Source organism: Betta splendens, chromosome 14, assembly GCF_900634795.4.
Source record: "Betta splendens chromosome 14, fBetSpl5.4, whole genome shotgun sequence".
NCBI lineage: Eukaryota > Metazoa > Chordata > Actinopteri > Anabantiformes > Osphronemidae > Betta > Betta splendens.
This window is the reverse complement of record NC_040894.2, coordinates 11,659,674-11,676,039: the sequence shown is the minus strand read 5'-3', so window position 1 is coordinate 11,676,039 and position 16,366 is coordinate 11,659,674. Positions and strand designations below refer to the sequence as shown.

The window sequence follows — 16,366 nt, the reverse complement described above, 5'->3', positions numbered from 1 at the left end:
AAATGTGTGTCTTCCTCCTTCACACCTCTTGACATGAAGGTGCTTCTTTTTATTGTTCCCATTGTTTTCCTCCACAGGCAGTCATGGAGGTGTCCAGTGAACCGTGAAGGCAAACATTTGTATCCTTATTCTGCCGTACAGTATATCCACGTCCACATACACGCGATAAAGACCAAGCATTAATATTACCATTACTCATGCAAACAGCATCACACGCACATTGGGTTCATTACTGTGTGCTGGAAAATGGTTGTCTGCAGGGATTGATGACGACGAGTTAGTGTCCATTAAAGATTAATGTTTAATGTCACCTTTTGTTCCTATTGTGTTTCTATATGAAATGCTCTTTTTATACACTAAATACGAAGCCATGATACTATATCCTCTATCATCTACTGATTGTAACACAAAGTAAAACACATCAATTTTATAAGCGTGGATGATGTAATTATTCAGTCATTCATAAATGTCCTGCATACATTTATATATAGAAGAATATATCGAATGTACAGTATGGCGTTTTTTGGGCTGCTCTGCTCATACTGTTCAAACTCAGCATCCTGGTTCATAAGAACACATTCCTATCAGTTTGTGCACCACCTGCTGCACGAACACACAAACTACAGCTGACTACAGCGCAGCCCTGCAAGGCAAAAAATGTGAACGTATGACAATCAAAAAACTGAAATGGCTAAATAGTTTTTGCTTTTTTCACGTTAGGTTATATTTTATATTGTGTATCTTTTTGTGAATACATACATGGATATGTACATTTAAGGGCATATTACAATCTGTGTTTTTACAGCTGTAGCACATTGTTTTATAGGAGCATGCACTTCCGCTCAGTCTCGTTAGAGGGAGGACTGCAGATTTATATACACGATAAATATACACGAGGAAGTAGAAGAAGCGGAAGAGACGTGGCACATAAACAGAAGGAGGAAATAGCTAGCAAGTAGTCGGGTCTGATGACAGCATCTGGAGCCTCCCCCCATGTGAAAATAACAAGAGCGCTTAAATGACAGTCTCACAACATTACGTGAAACAAACGGGGCTTCATTAAAGTCTTTTTGACAGGTAAAATTGAATTATTCGCCATTTCCGTTGGGCCTTTATAGGATAGCCTGGTTAGCTTGTTACTTTCAGCTAAGCTACACGCTAATGTTAGCGCTTAGAGTTCAATGCTGCTCTCAGATTTTGTTATAGCTGACAAAACCTATGAATCGGTGTTCCGTTTTAACAGTGAGCTAAGGAATCTTGTTATGAACCTTCCACAATGAGTGTACTAACATTTATTAAGTTCGCTGGACCTGTGATATAGCTCATAGGTAGCTAAGGAAGTACTAGGCACGTTTACGCAGTAGTGTTTCGAGCAAGAGACAGCTTATGTTGGCTTACCTTGAAGGCTGCTACCCTGCGTGCTTTTCACCATTGCTGCACTTAAAGCTATCGATTGGTCGAACACACATGATCCAGGTAACCGGGTCTGAGCGACAGTAAAACAAGCAGTACTTTGCCCTTACTGTACAGGTTGGCTTGTCGATATCCAATGCAGTAACTGTGGCTGTTAAACTGCAACTACCTAGTATTACCTACCTAATATCCAAGATGTATTATGTTAAGAGGCTTTATACAATGCAAGGACAAATACTATGCAATATATAATAAAATTACACCTTTAATGTCATATTAATGTCACACGTACTTGACAAGGAGCACACCTTTCTTGTTGCTCACATTAAACTAGTGTCTTGGTGATTGAACGTCTCTGTCTGTCCTCAGCACAGCGCAGGTGGCCATGGGTCTCTGCAAGTGTCCAAAGAGAAAAGTGACCAATCTATTCTGCTTCGAACATCGTGTGAACGTGTGCGAGCACTGCCTGGTCCACAACCACAACAAGGTCAGTGGATGTGTCAGTTTTTGTGTTTGTACAAAACCGTCTGACATCACAGTGAATTTCTGTGTGTCTGCTTTGTGCATTTCAGTGTATTGTGCAGTCATATCTGCAGTGGCTTCAGGACAGTGACTACAACCCGAACTGTGCTCTGTGTAATAGTCCCCTGAACCTTCAAGACACAGTCAGACTGGTCTGCTATGGTGAGGTTCTTCAATTCTTGATGACTGATATTACAGTGTATCAAATTATGAGCACATAAGTTTCCATCTGTCTATGGTTTAATATGAAAAGGATTAATAATTCCCATATATATTTATTTTTGTGATGTAATACAAGCTTTGTTGGACTCCCCCAGATGTGTTCCACTGGGCCTGCCTCAATAACTTTGCCTCTAGGCTACCACTCCATACGGCTCCGGCAGGATACCAGTGTCCCACCTGTCAGGGTCCAGTGTTTCCTCCTTCCAACCTGGCCAGCCCAATTGCAGATGTGCTGAAGGAACAGCTTTCATCGGTTAACTGGGCCAGAGCTGGTTTAGGACTCCCTCTGGTATGATTAATAAAATATTTTATTTGTTAACAGTATGTCTCATTGGTAATGGAACCAATATGTCACATTTGAATCATTCCATGTATCGTCAGAACATGCATACTACTGCCTCACCTGTCATTTATGGCTAATGCATGTAACTGCTGCTTAATGTTTTAATTGTGCATTGGATACTGACTTTTTTCAAAACAAGGGTCTGTACTATACCTGTATGTCTCCAATATAGGCACAGAAAACCACAAGCGCCCAGTGCTCACATGCTGCTGCCCCATCTGTTATTGTTAATCCTTTTGTTTGGGGGGCTGTTAGATAATGATCCTGAAAATAAATAAAATAAGAACAAAACACAGATTTAGAACTAGGCATTTTCTAATTGTGATAAAAAGACTGCACATATCTAACAATCTAAAATAATAAAATGTGATTTTGGTCAGATTGAGGAGCCCATTGGGGTTCTTGAGGAAACCACAGAAAATGATGTCACAAATTACACTGACTGGTCCACATTTGATGGTGAGTATTAATTACTTTACACTAATTTACATTATAGAAACTGTATAACAATGTTTTGTTGCTGTATTACATAGTATTGTTATTACACTTATTTGTTTCTGCAGCACAAGAGAAAAGCAGCATATACCCCAGCCACTCCTATAATAGCACGCTCAGCCTCCCACCAAATCCTGGCTCCCTTCCAGCACAGGACGACCTTGGAGGTCCTCGAAAAAATGGGGATCCAAATGTTCAGGATCACTCTGTGATCAATTTTACTTCTGCTGCCACTGGTGATACAGTTACAATACACACAGGTATATTATTAAATATAGCTCACTATTTTGTTTCTAGCCTGAAATGTTGAAAACAAGCTTATTTTGTGCAAACATAGTAATTTAAACCTTTATTCGTTTATTCGTATATTTCCTATCTATCATTTTGTAGCATCGTCACCAAGAAAGATCTATGACACAAGGGACACTGGTCACAGCTCAGTCACACAGATCGACTTTGATGATGACAAATATCGGAGACGGCCAGCGTTAAGTTGGTTTGCCCAGATTCTCAAGTTAGTATAATAGTTAGTATAATAAATATATATATATATATATATATATATATATATATATATATATATATATATATATATATATATATATATATATACACACTGTAGAAGCTTTTATTGTTTTTTTTTTTATGTCAGTCAATTAAAAAAATAACTTGTTTTGTAGGAATCGCACCGGTGGAAAGCGTACATCACTGTCCTGGAAACAACGAGTCTTCGTGCTGCTTCTTGTCGGGGTTCTTGGATTCTTCACGCTAATTATTATCATGGCTAAACTCGGACGTGCTTCAGCCAGCTCAGACCCAAACTTAGATCCTCTTCTTAACCCCAACATTCGTGTTGGGAAAAACTGATTACAAGCATTACATTTTTTTCTTTCTCTTTTGTGTTACACAAAGCAAGACTGCATAGAACAAGCCAAAATGTGACTTTTCAGTACATGGCTAACTCTACAGAGGGTGCTGTTGGGCCAACTTGAAAAAAAAGCACCTCTTTAGAATGGAGCCAGTTGCTTGTTCCATTCACTACCCTCAATCAGGGGCCTTCACGAAAATAATTTTTTCTATGAATATAGCTAAGCAGTCCACAAACCCAAGCGATCACCAAGGACAGAAGAATTTGGACAGAAATCCAGCTATTGATGCGTTAAATAGCTATTGAAAGAGAAGGGTGTGTTCATAATACACGTCCACCTAACTTGTTTCCTAAAGTTCAGTAGAAACAAAATAAACACTGTTAATGTTGAAAAGGCATTTGCCGACAGAAATGGGAGAGTATATGATCAGCTTCATAACATCCAGTAAGCTTGGTATAGTTATAAACCGACTCACTGGTTAATTTAAATTGAGTGGCCTTGTGCATATCTTTTTTTACAGAAATGCCTGTCCTCACAACTGGAATCAGACCCCCTACATTTAATTAATGCAAAACTATTTATGGGTGTTTGTGTTACTTGTACAATTGTTGCTTTTAGGTTTGTCATACATACTGTGTGTACATTTTCCTGAGGATTATTGATTGTTCATTAAATGACACTACTAAAAAGTCTATGAATTGTCATTAGTAATATATAAATACGCTGCTAAATAGAACAAGGCAGACCATGTTTAACTGTCTGCAAGCAGCAGATTGATGCTAATCCAGTATATTGTTGCACTTTTTCAAAGCAGTGTTGTCTCTTGACTAACAACATTTATAATAAATTAAGATAAAACCCCACTGCATTAAGTTCAATGCATCTCTGAATTACAAGCTTTAGTGTGTGAATTTGCCTGACAGCTGTGATCAATCTCTGTAACTTACTGGAGAGAATGTAGGGATGCAGTTTACTTCAAATTATTCTGTGGAAGCTCAGTCCCAGTGTGCAGGTCGACCATCTTGCTAAACCATTTTTGAGTTCACAGACAAATAAGTGCCTTCATTTTACAGTTATTTTTGTGACACATGGGAAACTGCCTCAGTGCTCATATCTAATCAGACAGATAAACAGTATCTAACCCTGTACATAAACTCATACTTCAGCTAGTTCACAATTTGTATTCAGAATAAATACATTTATTATCAGTGTTCCTCAGCATTTGATTGTATATGGATTTGTGCCACATGCTGGTATAACAGTATGAACGAATGATGGAACTGGTACAGCAGGTGGAGGTTCAAAGTCAGCCTCATAGCGTCATTGTTAACAACCCCTTCTCCAGTCTTGATAAACTTTAGTTATTTTACAGAACTGTATTCAAAAAGCAATTTCCTGAGGCTTTTAGCATACAGTAGACGACTGTGTTCATCATCAGGCTTTTGTATTACTGTCCTTTAGAGTCCTTGTAATAACTCTCCTCAAATGTAAATGTCAGTGTGTGTGTGTGTGTGTGTGTGTGTGTGTGTGTGTGTGTGTGTGTGTGTGTGTGTGTGTGACTTTCCATTGTGTTTGTCACTGTAACAGCAGCGTAGGTTAGCTATCGATTGTCAGTGGATCTGAGCCATGTTAAATTGACTCAGGGAAAGCTGCCGATGGCGTGAAGGTTACACATGATGTAAAATTACGATGATGATGACAGACGGGGCACTTGTAAACGCTGCACAGCTGTAATATATGTTGTGTGGTATATTTCTTGACACATGAAACCGCTTAAGTCATGACTGCTTAAATATAACATCATGATACATTGTGCTGCATAATTGCCTTTGCCACTGTATTGGAGTTCAATGTATTTCTCAGTAAGTCTGAGTTATTAGATCTCCCATTGCACTGACATAATAGGCACATCCTGATCAATAGTGTGCCACTTTGTAGTTAATATGCAAACTGTATAGTATGCAGCCGATGTTTTTGTACCTGGGCTCCACATAAACATTTGTGATGAATGTGGAGCTTAGTTTTCCTGCTACAGTGGAACAGAACATAGATATTAAGTGGTTTATTAAAGCAAAGAGTTAAAATATGTGTAAATGATCTAAGGTCCCAGATAAGAACGCATATTTTCATTCATCCATTATTAAAAACCACAGGAAAACTGTAGATTAGGTAAATGTACACTATGTATCTGTGTGAGGGCTGTAATTATTTATTTTCACTAGACGTTACACAAAACAATATAAAGAACAGTTTATTACAGTTTGGAGCAGTTGCGTGCTTTAATGGTCCACGGTCATTGGTTGACACAGGGGTATATATTGATGTGTGACTGATGTGTGGATATTTCACACGTGCTTCCACTTCATTTAGACAGTGCATCTCGGACAAGGTCCCTGTGTTCTCGGTTCCCACTTCAATGAGCACATTTCTCTTTCCTGTGGCCTCTTATAGAACGTAAGTACAGATGTCGTTAATCTGCTGGATAAAATAAATATATGAGTCAGATTGTAACTGTGTTAAGTACTAGAAATTACTTTAATTGTGACAAGTAAAACGCTGAGACTTGCGTATTTTTGTCTGCAGATGATTGTTCTTTCGTTTGCTTTTTTCAGTTTCAATGCATTTGAGCTTCACTAATCAGCAATCATGTTGGTAATATCATAAACCTGGAAGTAATAATCATGCAACAACTTAAATATCAGGTTTTTGTTCTTGCCTGTTTTACCTCAGTAACAAAAGATCTATTAGTAAAATGTTAAAATTTTTGTGTACACTTTGTAAATGGAAAGAAAGTGTAATAGTTTTGAGGCAGTGAATTATATAACAAAGTGAAAATTGTTTCCTCAGGGATCAATATTGTTCCATTTTCTGAGGACGTTTCTCATCAGAGAACAATTTCAGACCTTTGAATTGTCACCCAGATACCACGAACACTGAATGTCAGGAGTCTGAAAATGTGCGACCAAGAAGAAAAAGATCACAAGCGCAATAAGACCGCCAACTCAAAATCCCCACAAATAAAACACCGTCACCATCACCAGCAGCAAAAGTTACATCAGTCAGACGACGATACCCATGAGTAAGTGTCTGAGTTCTTCTTTTATTATTATATCATTTTAAAACATGACTTTCACATTGGAACAATTGGAAGGAAGTATCCATTATCTGACTTTAACATTGATGTTTCCGAAACAGCACCCATTCAGCAGCAGAGGACAGATTCAGTGACCCTCGACATCAATTCGACCATGACAAGGGACATCATTCCCGTTCTCATCATCGCCATCACGAGCAAAACCATCGCCACATTTCTCTCTCTGAAACCTTGAGTTCTTCACATGGTTCTTTTTCCTCTTCCTCATCTTCTTCCTCTACGTCGCCATCCTCTACTTCTTCTTCTTCCTCCACATCTTCGTCCTCCTATTCTTCTTCATTTTCTTCCTCCTCTTCATCGTCCTCCTCTTCCTCCAGCCTGTCCTCTGAGAACAGCAGTGAGTGTTTGGACAAATACCCCCTTAAAAAGACTCAGCATTCACAGTCATGTACTGACATTGCTAGTCAAAATTGGTATTTTGATGAAGGAGATGACACGGCCCCCTTGATAGATAAAGGGGGTTCTGTTAACAGGCACCCAGCAAAACAGAGACGGGGAAAAGGTCAGTCCTCTCAATGCGGTGCTGCCCAGGGCACCGCAAAATGCAGCCAGAGGATCATAAGAGGGGCGGGAAATGATGGAAATGTCCGCAAAGCCAAATCAATGGAGGCTCTCACTAGACCCAAGGAAAGGGAAGAGCATGGAAAAGAAGACGAAAGTGAACAAGAGAGAAGAAGAAGTGAAGCCAGAAAGAATTTGTTGAAAGAAAAAATGAAGTTCTCTGCCTTTCTCAATGAGATCACCAGGCAGGTGCTCAGCCCGATGAGACTCACGACCCTTGGAGTTACAGATGTCCAGAGTCCCTGTAGTGCGCGGCAGACCCATGTTGGATCCAGTAGAGCAGACAGCAGCTCTGAGAAGCAGCAGAACAGTCGGCCGGCCAGCGAAGATTCAGTTGCTTCCAGCAAGTGCTCCCACGCGAGCAGGCACTCTGCCCGACTTTCTCAGAGTAAATCATTTCACCATCATGTTAGTCACCATTCTGCAGACTCCCATCCGTCGTGTCACAGGCCTAGAAGCTGCACTGATACTACTTATTTGAAAAGATGCCACTCGACACCTCAGCATCCCTCCTATTCACCGTCCTATAAACATTACCATCACCAACACCATAAAGAATGCAGCAGCTCAAGTCCACACCATCACCACAGGGACCACCACAACACCAGTCATTACCGTCACCATTGGCATCGCCCCATAGCTATCTATCGTCATGGAGATACCCACAACACCTCTCATCAATACAGAGACCACCACAACACCACCCATAGCCACCATCACAGAGACCTCTATATCCCAACACATCATTATGATGGCCACCACCTTGCACCTCATTCTCATCACCATGGGGACCATCATGATCCTGCTTGTCACCGTCACCATGGGGACCAGTATGGTCATGCTCGTCATCATGGAGCCCACCACAACCTAAGTCACCACTCCTCAACACATCACCAAGATCATTACAGTGCAGGTCACCGCCACAACAAAAACATAGAGCGCCCTACTATACCTCATCATCATGGACACCACAGCCATTGCAGTGACCTTGGAGACAATCACAGAGATCATCACAACTCATCCCATCATCACCATCCTCGAGATCAACATCATCACAGCCCTGGTCGTCATCATCATCTTGGAGACCCCCATAGTCTAACCCCCCACCATCACCAAAGGGACTCTCTTAAGCATCACCATGGAGATCCCCTCAGGCCAGTGCATCAGCATCACCAAGGAGACCATCATCAAGATCATCATAGTCCAAGCAGTAGGAGTCATCAAGCCCACCACAATGAAATTCAGCAGCGTTGCCTTGGAGACCACCCCAGTCCCGATCTTCACTATCACCATAAGGACCTCCACACTCAAAGCAATCAGCATTACCATGAACAACATCTCCAGCTAGGCCAACACTATCATCATGGAGACCAATACAGTCAAAGCCATCAGCATCACCCTAGAGACAACCACAGTGAAATTCATCAACATCACTGCGGAGACTATCATACTCCAGACCACCAGCACCATCATGAAGACCCCCTCTCTGAATGTAGTAAACATCACCATGGGAATCACACAAGTCTGGATAATGAGCACCTCTATGTAGCCCATCAAAGTGAATCTCACCAACATCAACATGGAGACCATCATAGTCCAGTCCATCAGCACCAACAAGGAGATCTACACAGTCCAGCCCATCAGCACCAACATGGAGAACTACATAGTCCAGTCCATCAGCACCAACATGGAGACCTACACAGTCCAGCCCATCAGCACCAACATGGAGACCTACACAGTCCAGCTCATCAGCACCAACATGGAGATCATCACAGTCCAGTCCATCAGCATCAACATGGAGACCACTACGGTCTAGCCTCTCAGAGTCAACATGGAGACCTACACAGTCCAGTCCATCAACATCAACATGGAGACCTACATTGTCCAGTCCATCAACATCAACATGGAGATCTACATAGTCCAGTCCATCAACACCAACATGGAGACCACTACGATCTAGCCTCTCAGAATCAACATGGAGACCTACACAGTCCAGTCCATCAGCACCAACAAGGAGATCGACACACTCCAGTCCATCAGCACCAACAAGGAGATCTACACAGTCCAGTCCATCAGCACCAACAAGGAGATCGACACACTCCAGTCCATCAGCACCAACAAGGAGATCTACACAGTCCAGTCCATCAGCACCAACAAGGAGATCGACACAGTCCAGTCCGTCAGCACCTACATGGAGACCTACATAGTCCAGTCTGTCAGCACCAACATGGAGACCTACACAGTCCAGTCCATCAGCAGCAACATGGAGATCATGGTGACACAAGTCATCAAGGACATTATGCTGAATCACAGCTTGACCAGCCCAACAATGCCTATAATGAGCACTGTGTGCATTTCCTGGGGCATTCTGCAAGCAGCCCTCTTTCACACAGGAAAACAGAGTCATGCAGGAATACTAGCAGCCCCTTCAAACAGGAAGAAGAACAGACAAGCTTCACCAGCTCAGCTTTACAAAACGTATGGCCTTTTTAAGCTGAATCTCACTTTATTTAAGTCACCTGTTCTTCTGTTCTCATTAAGAAACTATTGACAGTTCACTATTCAATAGTTTAATTTTTCTCATTAACAGCTTATGCAACCATGTTCCATTTGTTGGCCTATTGATTTGGGCAACAGTGTCCATGTCATTAAGGACAATAGATTAAATATTATAAATAAATCACACACAATCAAATATTTATTAATTGCCTTTGGTAAAGCTGAGTATATATTCTGTTGTCTAATTTTGATTTTTGATTTTAGGAAAAGCCCCATGAGCTGGGTTCAATCATGTAAGTGTGACGTCAGTGACAGGGATATTGTACCTACACAAGTTAATTATATACTTGCTCTAGTTATTTAATTGTGAGTTATTTCTCATTCATTGTCTTACACATTTAGTAATGTATTCATCTTGTCTTGCTTGCATCGTCACAGGACACTACAGGAGCAGAACCAAGGTCTGCATCAAAGCTTGATGAAGACAGCGGTGAGGATGGAGAGTTTAGGAGAGGAATTTATGAGCAGTCAGAAGCTTTTGGAGTCAGAGCTTCAGAGGACACGTATGGAGCTCAGCGGCCTCACAGACGAGATCAAGAAGTAAGCAGACAACTTTTACAGTTACGATGCTCAATGTGATGTTGGACATACTGAAAAATGATCGACCCCAATATACTGTCATCATGTGCCCCGACCTGCCCTTTCTTTTAGTCTACATGACAACTGCTCCTCCACACAACAGAACAATAATCTTCTGGAGCAAAAGCTTCACTCAGTGGTGAGATGGCAAATATTTCTATATATTTTGTGCATGAGCTGAAATGGACTGAACTTGTATGCCTATTTTTGGGTTTTATGTGTATTTGTGACAACTGTGCTTTTTTCATTAGGTTCATAATTTGGAAGGAGAAAGAGAGAGGCTGAATCGACGTATCTTAGTACTGACGGAGCAGCTTGCTGATGTAAAATTTACCAACAGTGTGGAAACACTAAACGTACGCCCCTCCTCTTGTTCATGTTGCAGACAGACAGTAACTTGAAAATGGGAATGATTTAATTAATCAAATGATTAAATATCATGTCTATGTTCTGGTACACGTAGGTAACATCTGTGCCGCACAGCATCGACCTTTATTTTCCGTCAGATCAGGCCACTACTCAGGTGCTTCACCCCATCGCTCCCCCGCCGGCTCAGTTCATGGACAGCCATCACTACGAGAAAGCAAAGCCTGCCGTGCAGGAACAGTCTCTGGGGTCAGTACCCGAGGAGGAGGAATCAGACTGGTCCGAGATGGGAGAGGAGACCCCTCGATTTATAGTGACCGGGTCAAACAGAGGTCAGCCATGGAGACACCAGATGGACTTGGACAAGGACAGTGAGTCAGGGGGCGAGGAAATCGTCAGACAACCCTCTCCATATCCACGGCAGATCCCTCACCTCAAGTTGAGCATCCACAGTGAGATTTCACCCACCCCTCTGTCAATAGCTTACCCTTCTAGCTACAAAAATCGATCTGGTGTCATCGGAGGCGAGGGAAATTACAGGATCCCCACGAGCCAGAACCTTAGCTCTGCCATCCTGCTCCGGTCAGCCAGCCTGGAGGAAATTCCTCTGGCACGGCATCACATGCAAAAGGAGCTAAGAGGCACAGAGGCCATGATGGACCTCCACCATTCGGGAAATGAAGCTATGGAGGATTTAGATAATGAGATCATTCATCATTGGAGAACAAGCAACGACAGGGAGGGATCTGCTGGGAGGAAGCCCGAAAGCCGGACCTCACAAGAGGGTGGCAACGCAGCCAGCCTGCAGTCAGCTGATCGGATACTTGCCCACTTAATATGTGAACCACAGCCCAGTGAAGGAAAAGGTCAAGGCAGAGCGGAGGTGCATGGCTGGACAGGAGGGATTCCAGACGAGGTGTTGAGAGGGGAGCGAACACAGCTGTGACAGTGACGTGGTTTAAAGTCCTGGGCCTGAAATCACAACATCTTTGATCTTGGTTTAACAGGAGAGACTGATGGAACCGCTTATTCAGTGGCTCACTATTACTGTATTAAGAAAAACACAGTGAACTGTATCTTTAAGATGTAGTGAATTTATTTAAACTTGTTCTTGTTAGTCTATATCTAAACACACACGCTCTCTGAATAAAAAACGACACATAAATAAAAAACATAAATAATAATATGACACACAGCTTCATACCCGTATTTTAGTAAACAGTGAAGCATTTCCCAGCTTGTTTGTAGTATGCAAATGCAAATGTAGGTATTTCCTCTTCTTTCTCTCGCTCTGCTGAAAACAATGAGTAGCTACACAAAGCATGTATATATGCCTGTAAAAGATCTACTGCTCCTGAGTGTATTACTGTATGTACAGTACTGTTAAATATACTGTTTAAACCTACAGAATGTACTACAATCTAAATAATTAAATTCTCCTCGTATAAGATGATGTAATGTGTATAATGTGTATATATGTAATATGTAAATAAAGGCCACTGCATTGCTCCATCCTTGCACAATAACAGCTTCTGGTTACTGTACATTAATGAACCTGCTTGCAAAATGCAACTCCATTAACATCTCGAATAAACAAAGTGAATGAACTATAAAACAGTTTTAGCAGTTTGTTTGTTTTTTGTTTACCTTGAGCTTAATTGTTTATTTAAAATTGACATACTGTATGCGAAGTGACTAGCCAATAAAGGTATCTGATTTGTTTGTTTGATGATAAATATTAACTTTGACAGGCAAAAAGAGTTTTCTCCTGTTGTCCTAGCTGTGCCTGAAGCTTCTGCAGCCAGGCATGACCAGCACAGAGATATGAAATAGAGAGTTATATTTGTCCCTCTGATCTCCTCAGGGGTATTATTGGATAATCAACTTAGTCTCTCTGACATATTCCTTTCTGGTATGATTGAGGAGCAACATTTTATAAATGTAAATTTAGATCACTCAGTGTTCTTTTGTGTTTAAATATGATTAGAGGAAAATAAATGTGAAAGCAGATTATTTAATTGAATTTTCAATTTATTTGTGTATCTAGTTTCTCGTTTTTATATCAACGTTAATAGCTTATTAGTCAGATTTGGATGAATGCATACTATAGCGTGTGTTGATGTTAGATCCACATTTATGTTACTGTGTTACCTTCATATCCATCTACCTGTCGGATTCAATTTAATGTGTCATCTGTGTCTCCTGGTGTGAGTGATGGATGCTGATCGGACAATGACCTGGATACACAGGTCAGTGTAATAGGATAGGTGGGCATTAGCTGTAAGAGGCTCCCAGCATCCAGGTTCGACAAATCCACTGGCACGCTGGATGGTCGCTGGAGATAACTGGACTTTTTCAGAACATTTTGGGAACACAAATAAGGTAATTTACCTCATATGATCAACTGCTGTTAAAATTTCTAAGTCATTCACATGTTTTTACTTGTTTTCTATTTTTCTGTTTTCAGTTGTTCTGTTTGTGCCTACTGTTTTGTCAGTATTAAATGTTTACTTTCATCATCATCATCATCACCTCTAAGCATTTCTCTCCTTCTTCTCCTCCCACACAGAAACAAAGCACAGCATTGTTCTCTGTTGGCCTGTCGCTCTCCTTCCCCACTTCCCCCGGTCAGTCTCAGTGTCCGTCACTGCAACCATGGTGGTGATGAAGATGAAGTTCCCTTTTCAGAAGAGGGTGAAGTTGGCCCAGGGCCTGTGGCTCCTCTCCTGGTGCGCCACAGTGGCCGGCGCCATGACCTTCACCCTGGGGTGCGTGCTCAAGACGGAGCTCCGCAGGAGGGCAGAGGTAGAGTTCATTTGAAGTTGTGTCAACTGTATCCATACTAAGGAGTGATAGAAATGACTGACTGAAGAAAAAAGAAAAAAGGTCATTTTAAAGTTAATCTCATTGCAAATATGTAATTTCAATAATACAAATTTGTTGATGTCAGCAATTACACATGACAAATGAAATGTCTCTGTGAGATGTGGTTCTTCCAGACAGCATTTTTAACAGACGGCTACTGCATCTGTAGAGAAAATTAAGTTCCGTAGAGCCTGTGTGTGACCCACACTGGTCATGACTCATCATTTTAATAAAAAATCTTCGTCAATTTTAATCACCCTAATCCACACTTGTGGAGACTGTGATCACAATTTAGAATCAGAAATAAACCTGCAATGTTTACAATTTGAATCAGTCCCATATTATATTTAATCATTATTAGAGCATGCTTTCACTGACATTACATTATTTGCAATATTTCACGTTTTTAACGATTATAAATTTAAGATTATAAATGGACAAACAAACAGCAAACACTAAATATATATATATATATATATATATATATATATATATATAATGAATGGTAAATGACGAAAGAATGTCAGTGTTTATTGCATTTTATTTTTTCAGTATAACTTTCACCACTCAGCATGGAAATAGATTAAGTGTAATTTAACAGTACATCTAAAATAAGGTTTCATAATTTTCATTTTTTCCTAAAGTCAGAGAAATTCACCAATATGTTTTATTGCTGTGGACTTTATACTTACAGGTGATGGATAACTCCGACATCCATGTTGTGCCCAATACCCTCATGATAGTTGGTCTTGCATCCTTGGGCATCAACTACTTTGCATCAAAGATCTGCCAGGATGCCCTGGACGCCGGCCGCTTCCCTCGCTGGAAGAACTTCCTGAAGCCATATTTTGCCGTTTCTTGCTTCTTTACTGTCCTCATGCTGCTTTCTGTGATCATGAGCTTTGCGATGAAGGGCAGCTTGGAGTCTTCTCTTAAGGTTGGCCTGAGGAATGGCATCCGCTTCTACAAGGACACAGACACCCCAGGCCGCTGCTTCCAGAAGCAGAACATCGACCGCCTGCAGATGACGTTTCAGTGCTGCGGAAACAACGACTTCAGGGACTGGTTTGAGGTCCAGTGGATCAGCAACCGCTACCTTGATTTCAGCTCGAAAGAAGTCAAAGAGTAAGTGTTGGACAATGATGTAAACGGTGCAAACGTAAATATTTATTGTATTACATGTACTGTATTGATGAACAATCATGAAGTAGAAGCAATATAAGAGTCCTTCCTGTTTCTGTAGCCGCATCAAAAGCAACGTGGATGGACGTTACTTAGTAGATGGAGTCCCATTCAGCTGCTGCAACCCAAGCTCTCCACGCCCATGTATCCAGTATCAGCTCACCAACAACTCAGCTCACTATAACTATGACTACCAGACCGAGGAGCTCAACATCTACCTCCGAGGCTGCAGAGAAGCCCTGGTCAACTATTACATGGGCCTGATGAACACCATTGGGGCTGGAGTTCTGTCTGTCTTCCTCCTACAGGTAGTGCAGAATGAGATGGATTCCACTGATTCCGGCAAAGTTCTGCTCCATATTTAACTGTCTCCCACGTTTGTCTGCATCCTCATTCCCAGGGTTCTGTGCTGGTGAGCTTGCGGTTCCTGCAGACCGCCATGGAGGCAGTTGCAGGGAAAGAAAACACCGAAATCGAGACAGAGGGGTATCTGCTGGAAAAAAGCGTAAAGGACACCGTCAAGGAGTACCTCGACCCTGTGCTGAAGTTCCTCCTGCTGAAAAACCAAGTGGAGGAGGGCACAACCTCGACTGCTGGCCCAGCGCACGCCTAAAGCACATATAATGTACATAAAGATTTTTACACAATTTCATAATTACTAAACAACAACAATTTGAATTTATAATATGAATTTTAAGTATTTTTAAATTTAGAGATAGTAGATTTATTTTAATAAGATGCACATCACAAGTAATGTGCATATATAAGCTGGTATTACTATATGTGTGATTACTCCCATTTACTGTACCTTCATTCTTTGTTACTGCACTAAACATACTTGCTCAGTGAACGAGAACCCCTGATTGGTTTGAAACAACTGTCACAAATCCCTACAGTTAATAAGAAGCTCAAATTCACAAAGCATAATGTTTATTTTGTATTATTTCTCAGTTTTAAGTTCCATTAATAGCATGCATAACAAACTCCTTCTTGCTATTTTTGTACACAAAGTCACTTTTGAATGTGATGTTCCTTACCATTTGCATAATTTCCATTCTCCTCTGTGTCAAAAGCAATAAAACAATCCCCAGTCAGTCTTTGGGTAACAGAAATTTACAAAGCATACTCCAAAAGCTCACTATAGAAACACATTACTTTATTAAAGTTACTAATTGGCTTATGGAGTGCAGTCAGTTTGTTCCTTTCTTAGTAAGTGCATAGATGTTAATACACTCT

General features: G+C 41.0%; 3 protein-coding genes across 3 annotated transcripts; all 3 read left to right on the top strand.

Annotated features, from left to right (window-relative positions):
- Positions 1 to 908: 908 nt before the first annotated feature.
- On the top strand, positions 909 to 4,556 carry zfpl1 (zinc finger protein-like 1). The gene is made up of 8 exons (XM_029174448.3): positions 909 to 1,077; positions 1,783 to 1,900; positions 1,986 to 2,097; positions 2,253 to 2,446; positions 2,881 to 2,959; positions 3,064 to 3,255; positions 3,386 to 3,509; positions 3,676 to 4,556. Exons 2-8 carry the CDS (start codon positions 1,799 to 1,801, stop codon positions 3,860 to 3,862), a joined length of 990 nt encoding a protein of 329 aa, XP_029030281.1. The 5' UTR covers positions 909 to 1,077; positions 1,783 to 1,798; the 3' UTR covers positions 3,863 to 4,556.
- A 1,672-nt stretch (positions 4,557 to 6,228) lies between these two features.
- On the top strand, positions 6,229 to 12,676 carry si:dkey-273o13.3 (repetin). The gene is made up of 8 exons (XM_041073844.2): positions 6,229 to 6,318; positions 6,712 to 6,943; positions 7,060 to 10,057; positions 10,343 to 10,371; positions 10,517 to 10,678; positions 10,790 to 10,856; positions 10,969 to 11,073; positions 11,181 to 12,676. The coding sequence occupies exons 2-8, from the start codon at positions 6,819 to 6,821 to the stop codon at positions 12,027 to 12,029; spliced, it is 4,335 nt and encodes a 1,444-aa protein (XP_040929778.1). The 5' UTR covers positions 6,229 to 6,318; positions 6,712 to 6,818; the 3' UTR covers positions 12,030 to 12,676.
- A 674-nt stretch (positions 12,677 to 13,350) lies between these two features.
- rom1a (retinal outer segment membrane protein 1a) lies at positions 13,351 to 16,310 on the top strand. The gene is made up of 5 exons (XM_029173638.3): positions 13,351 to 13,465; positions 13,653 to 13,888; positions 14,643 to 15,073; positions 15,192 to 15,438; positions 15,531 to 16,310. The coding sequence occupies exons 2-5, from the start codon at positions 13,739 to 13,741 to the stop codon at positions 15,741 to 15,743; spliced, it is 1,041 nt and encodes a 346-aa protein (XP_029029471.1). The 5' UTR covers positions 13,351 to 13,465; positions 13,653 to 13,738; the 3' UTR covers positions 15,744 to 16,310.
- Positions 16,311 to 16,366: the final 56 nt, after the last annotated feature.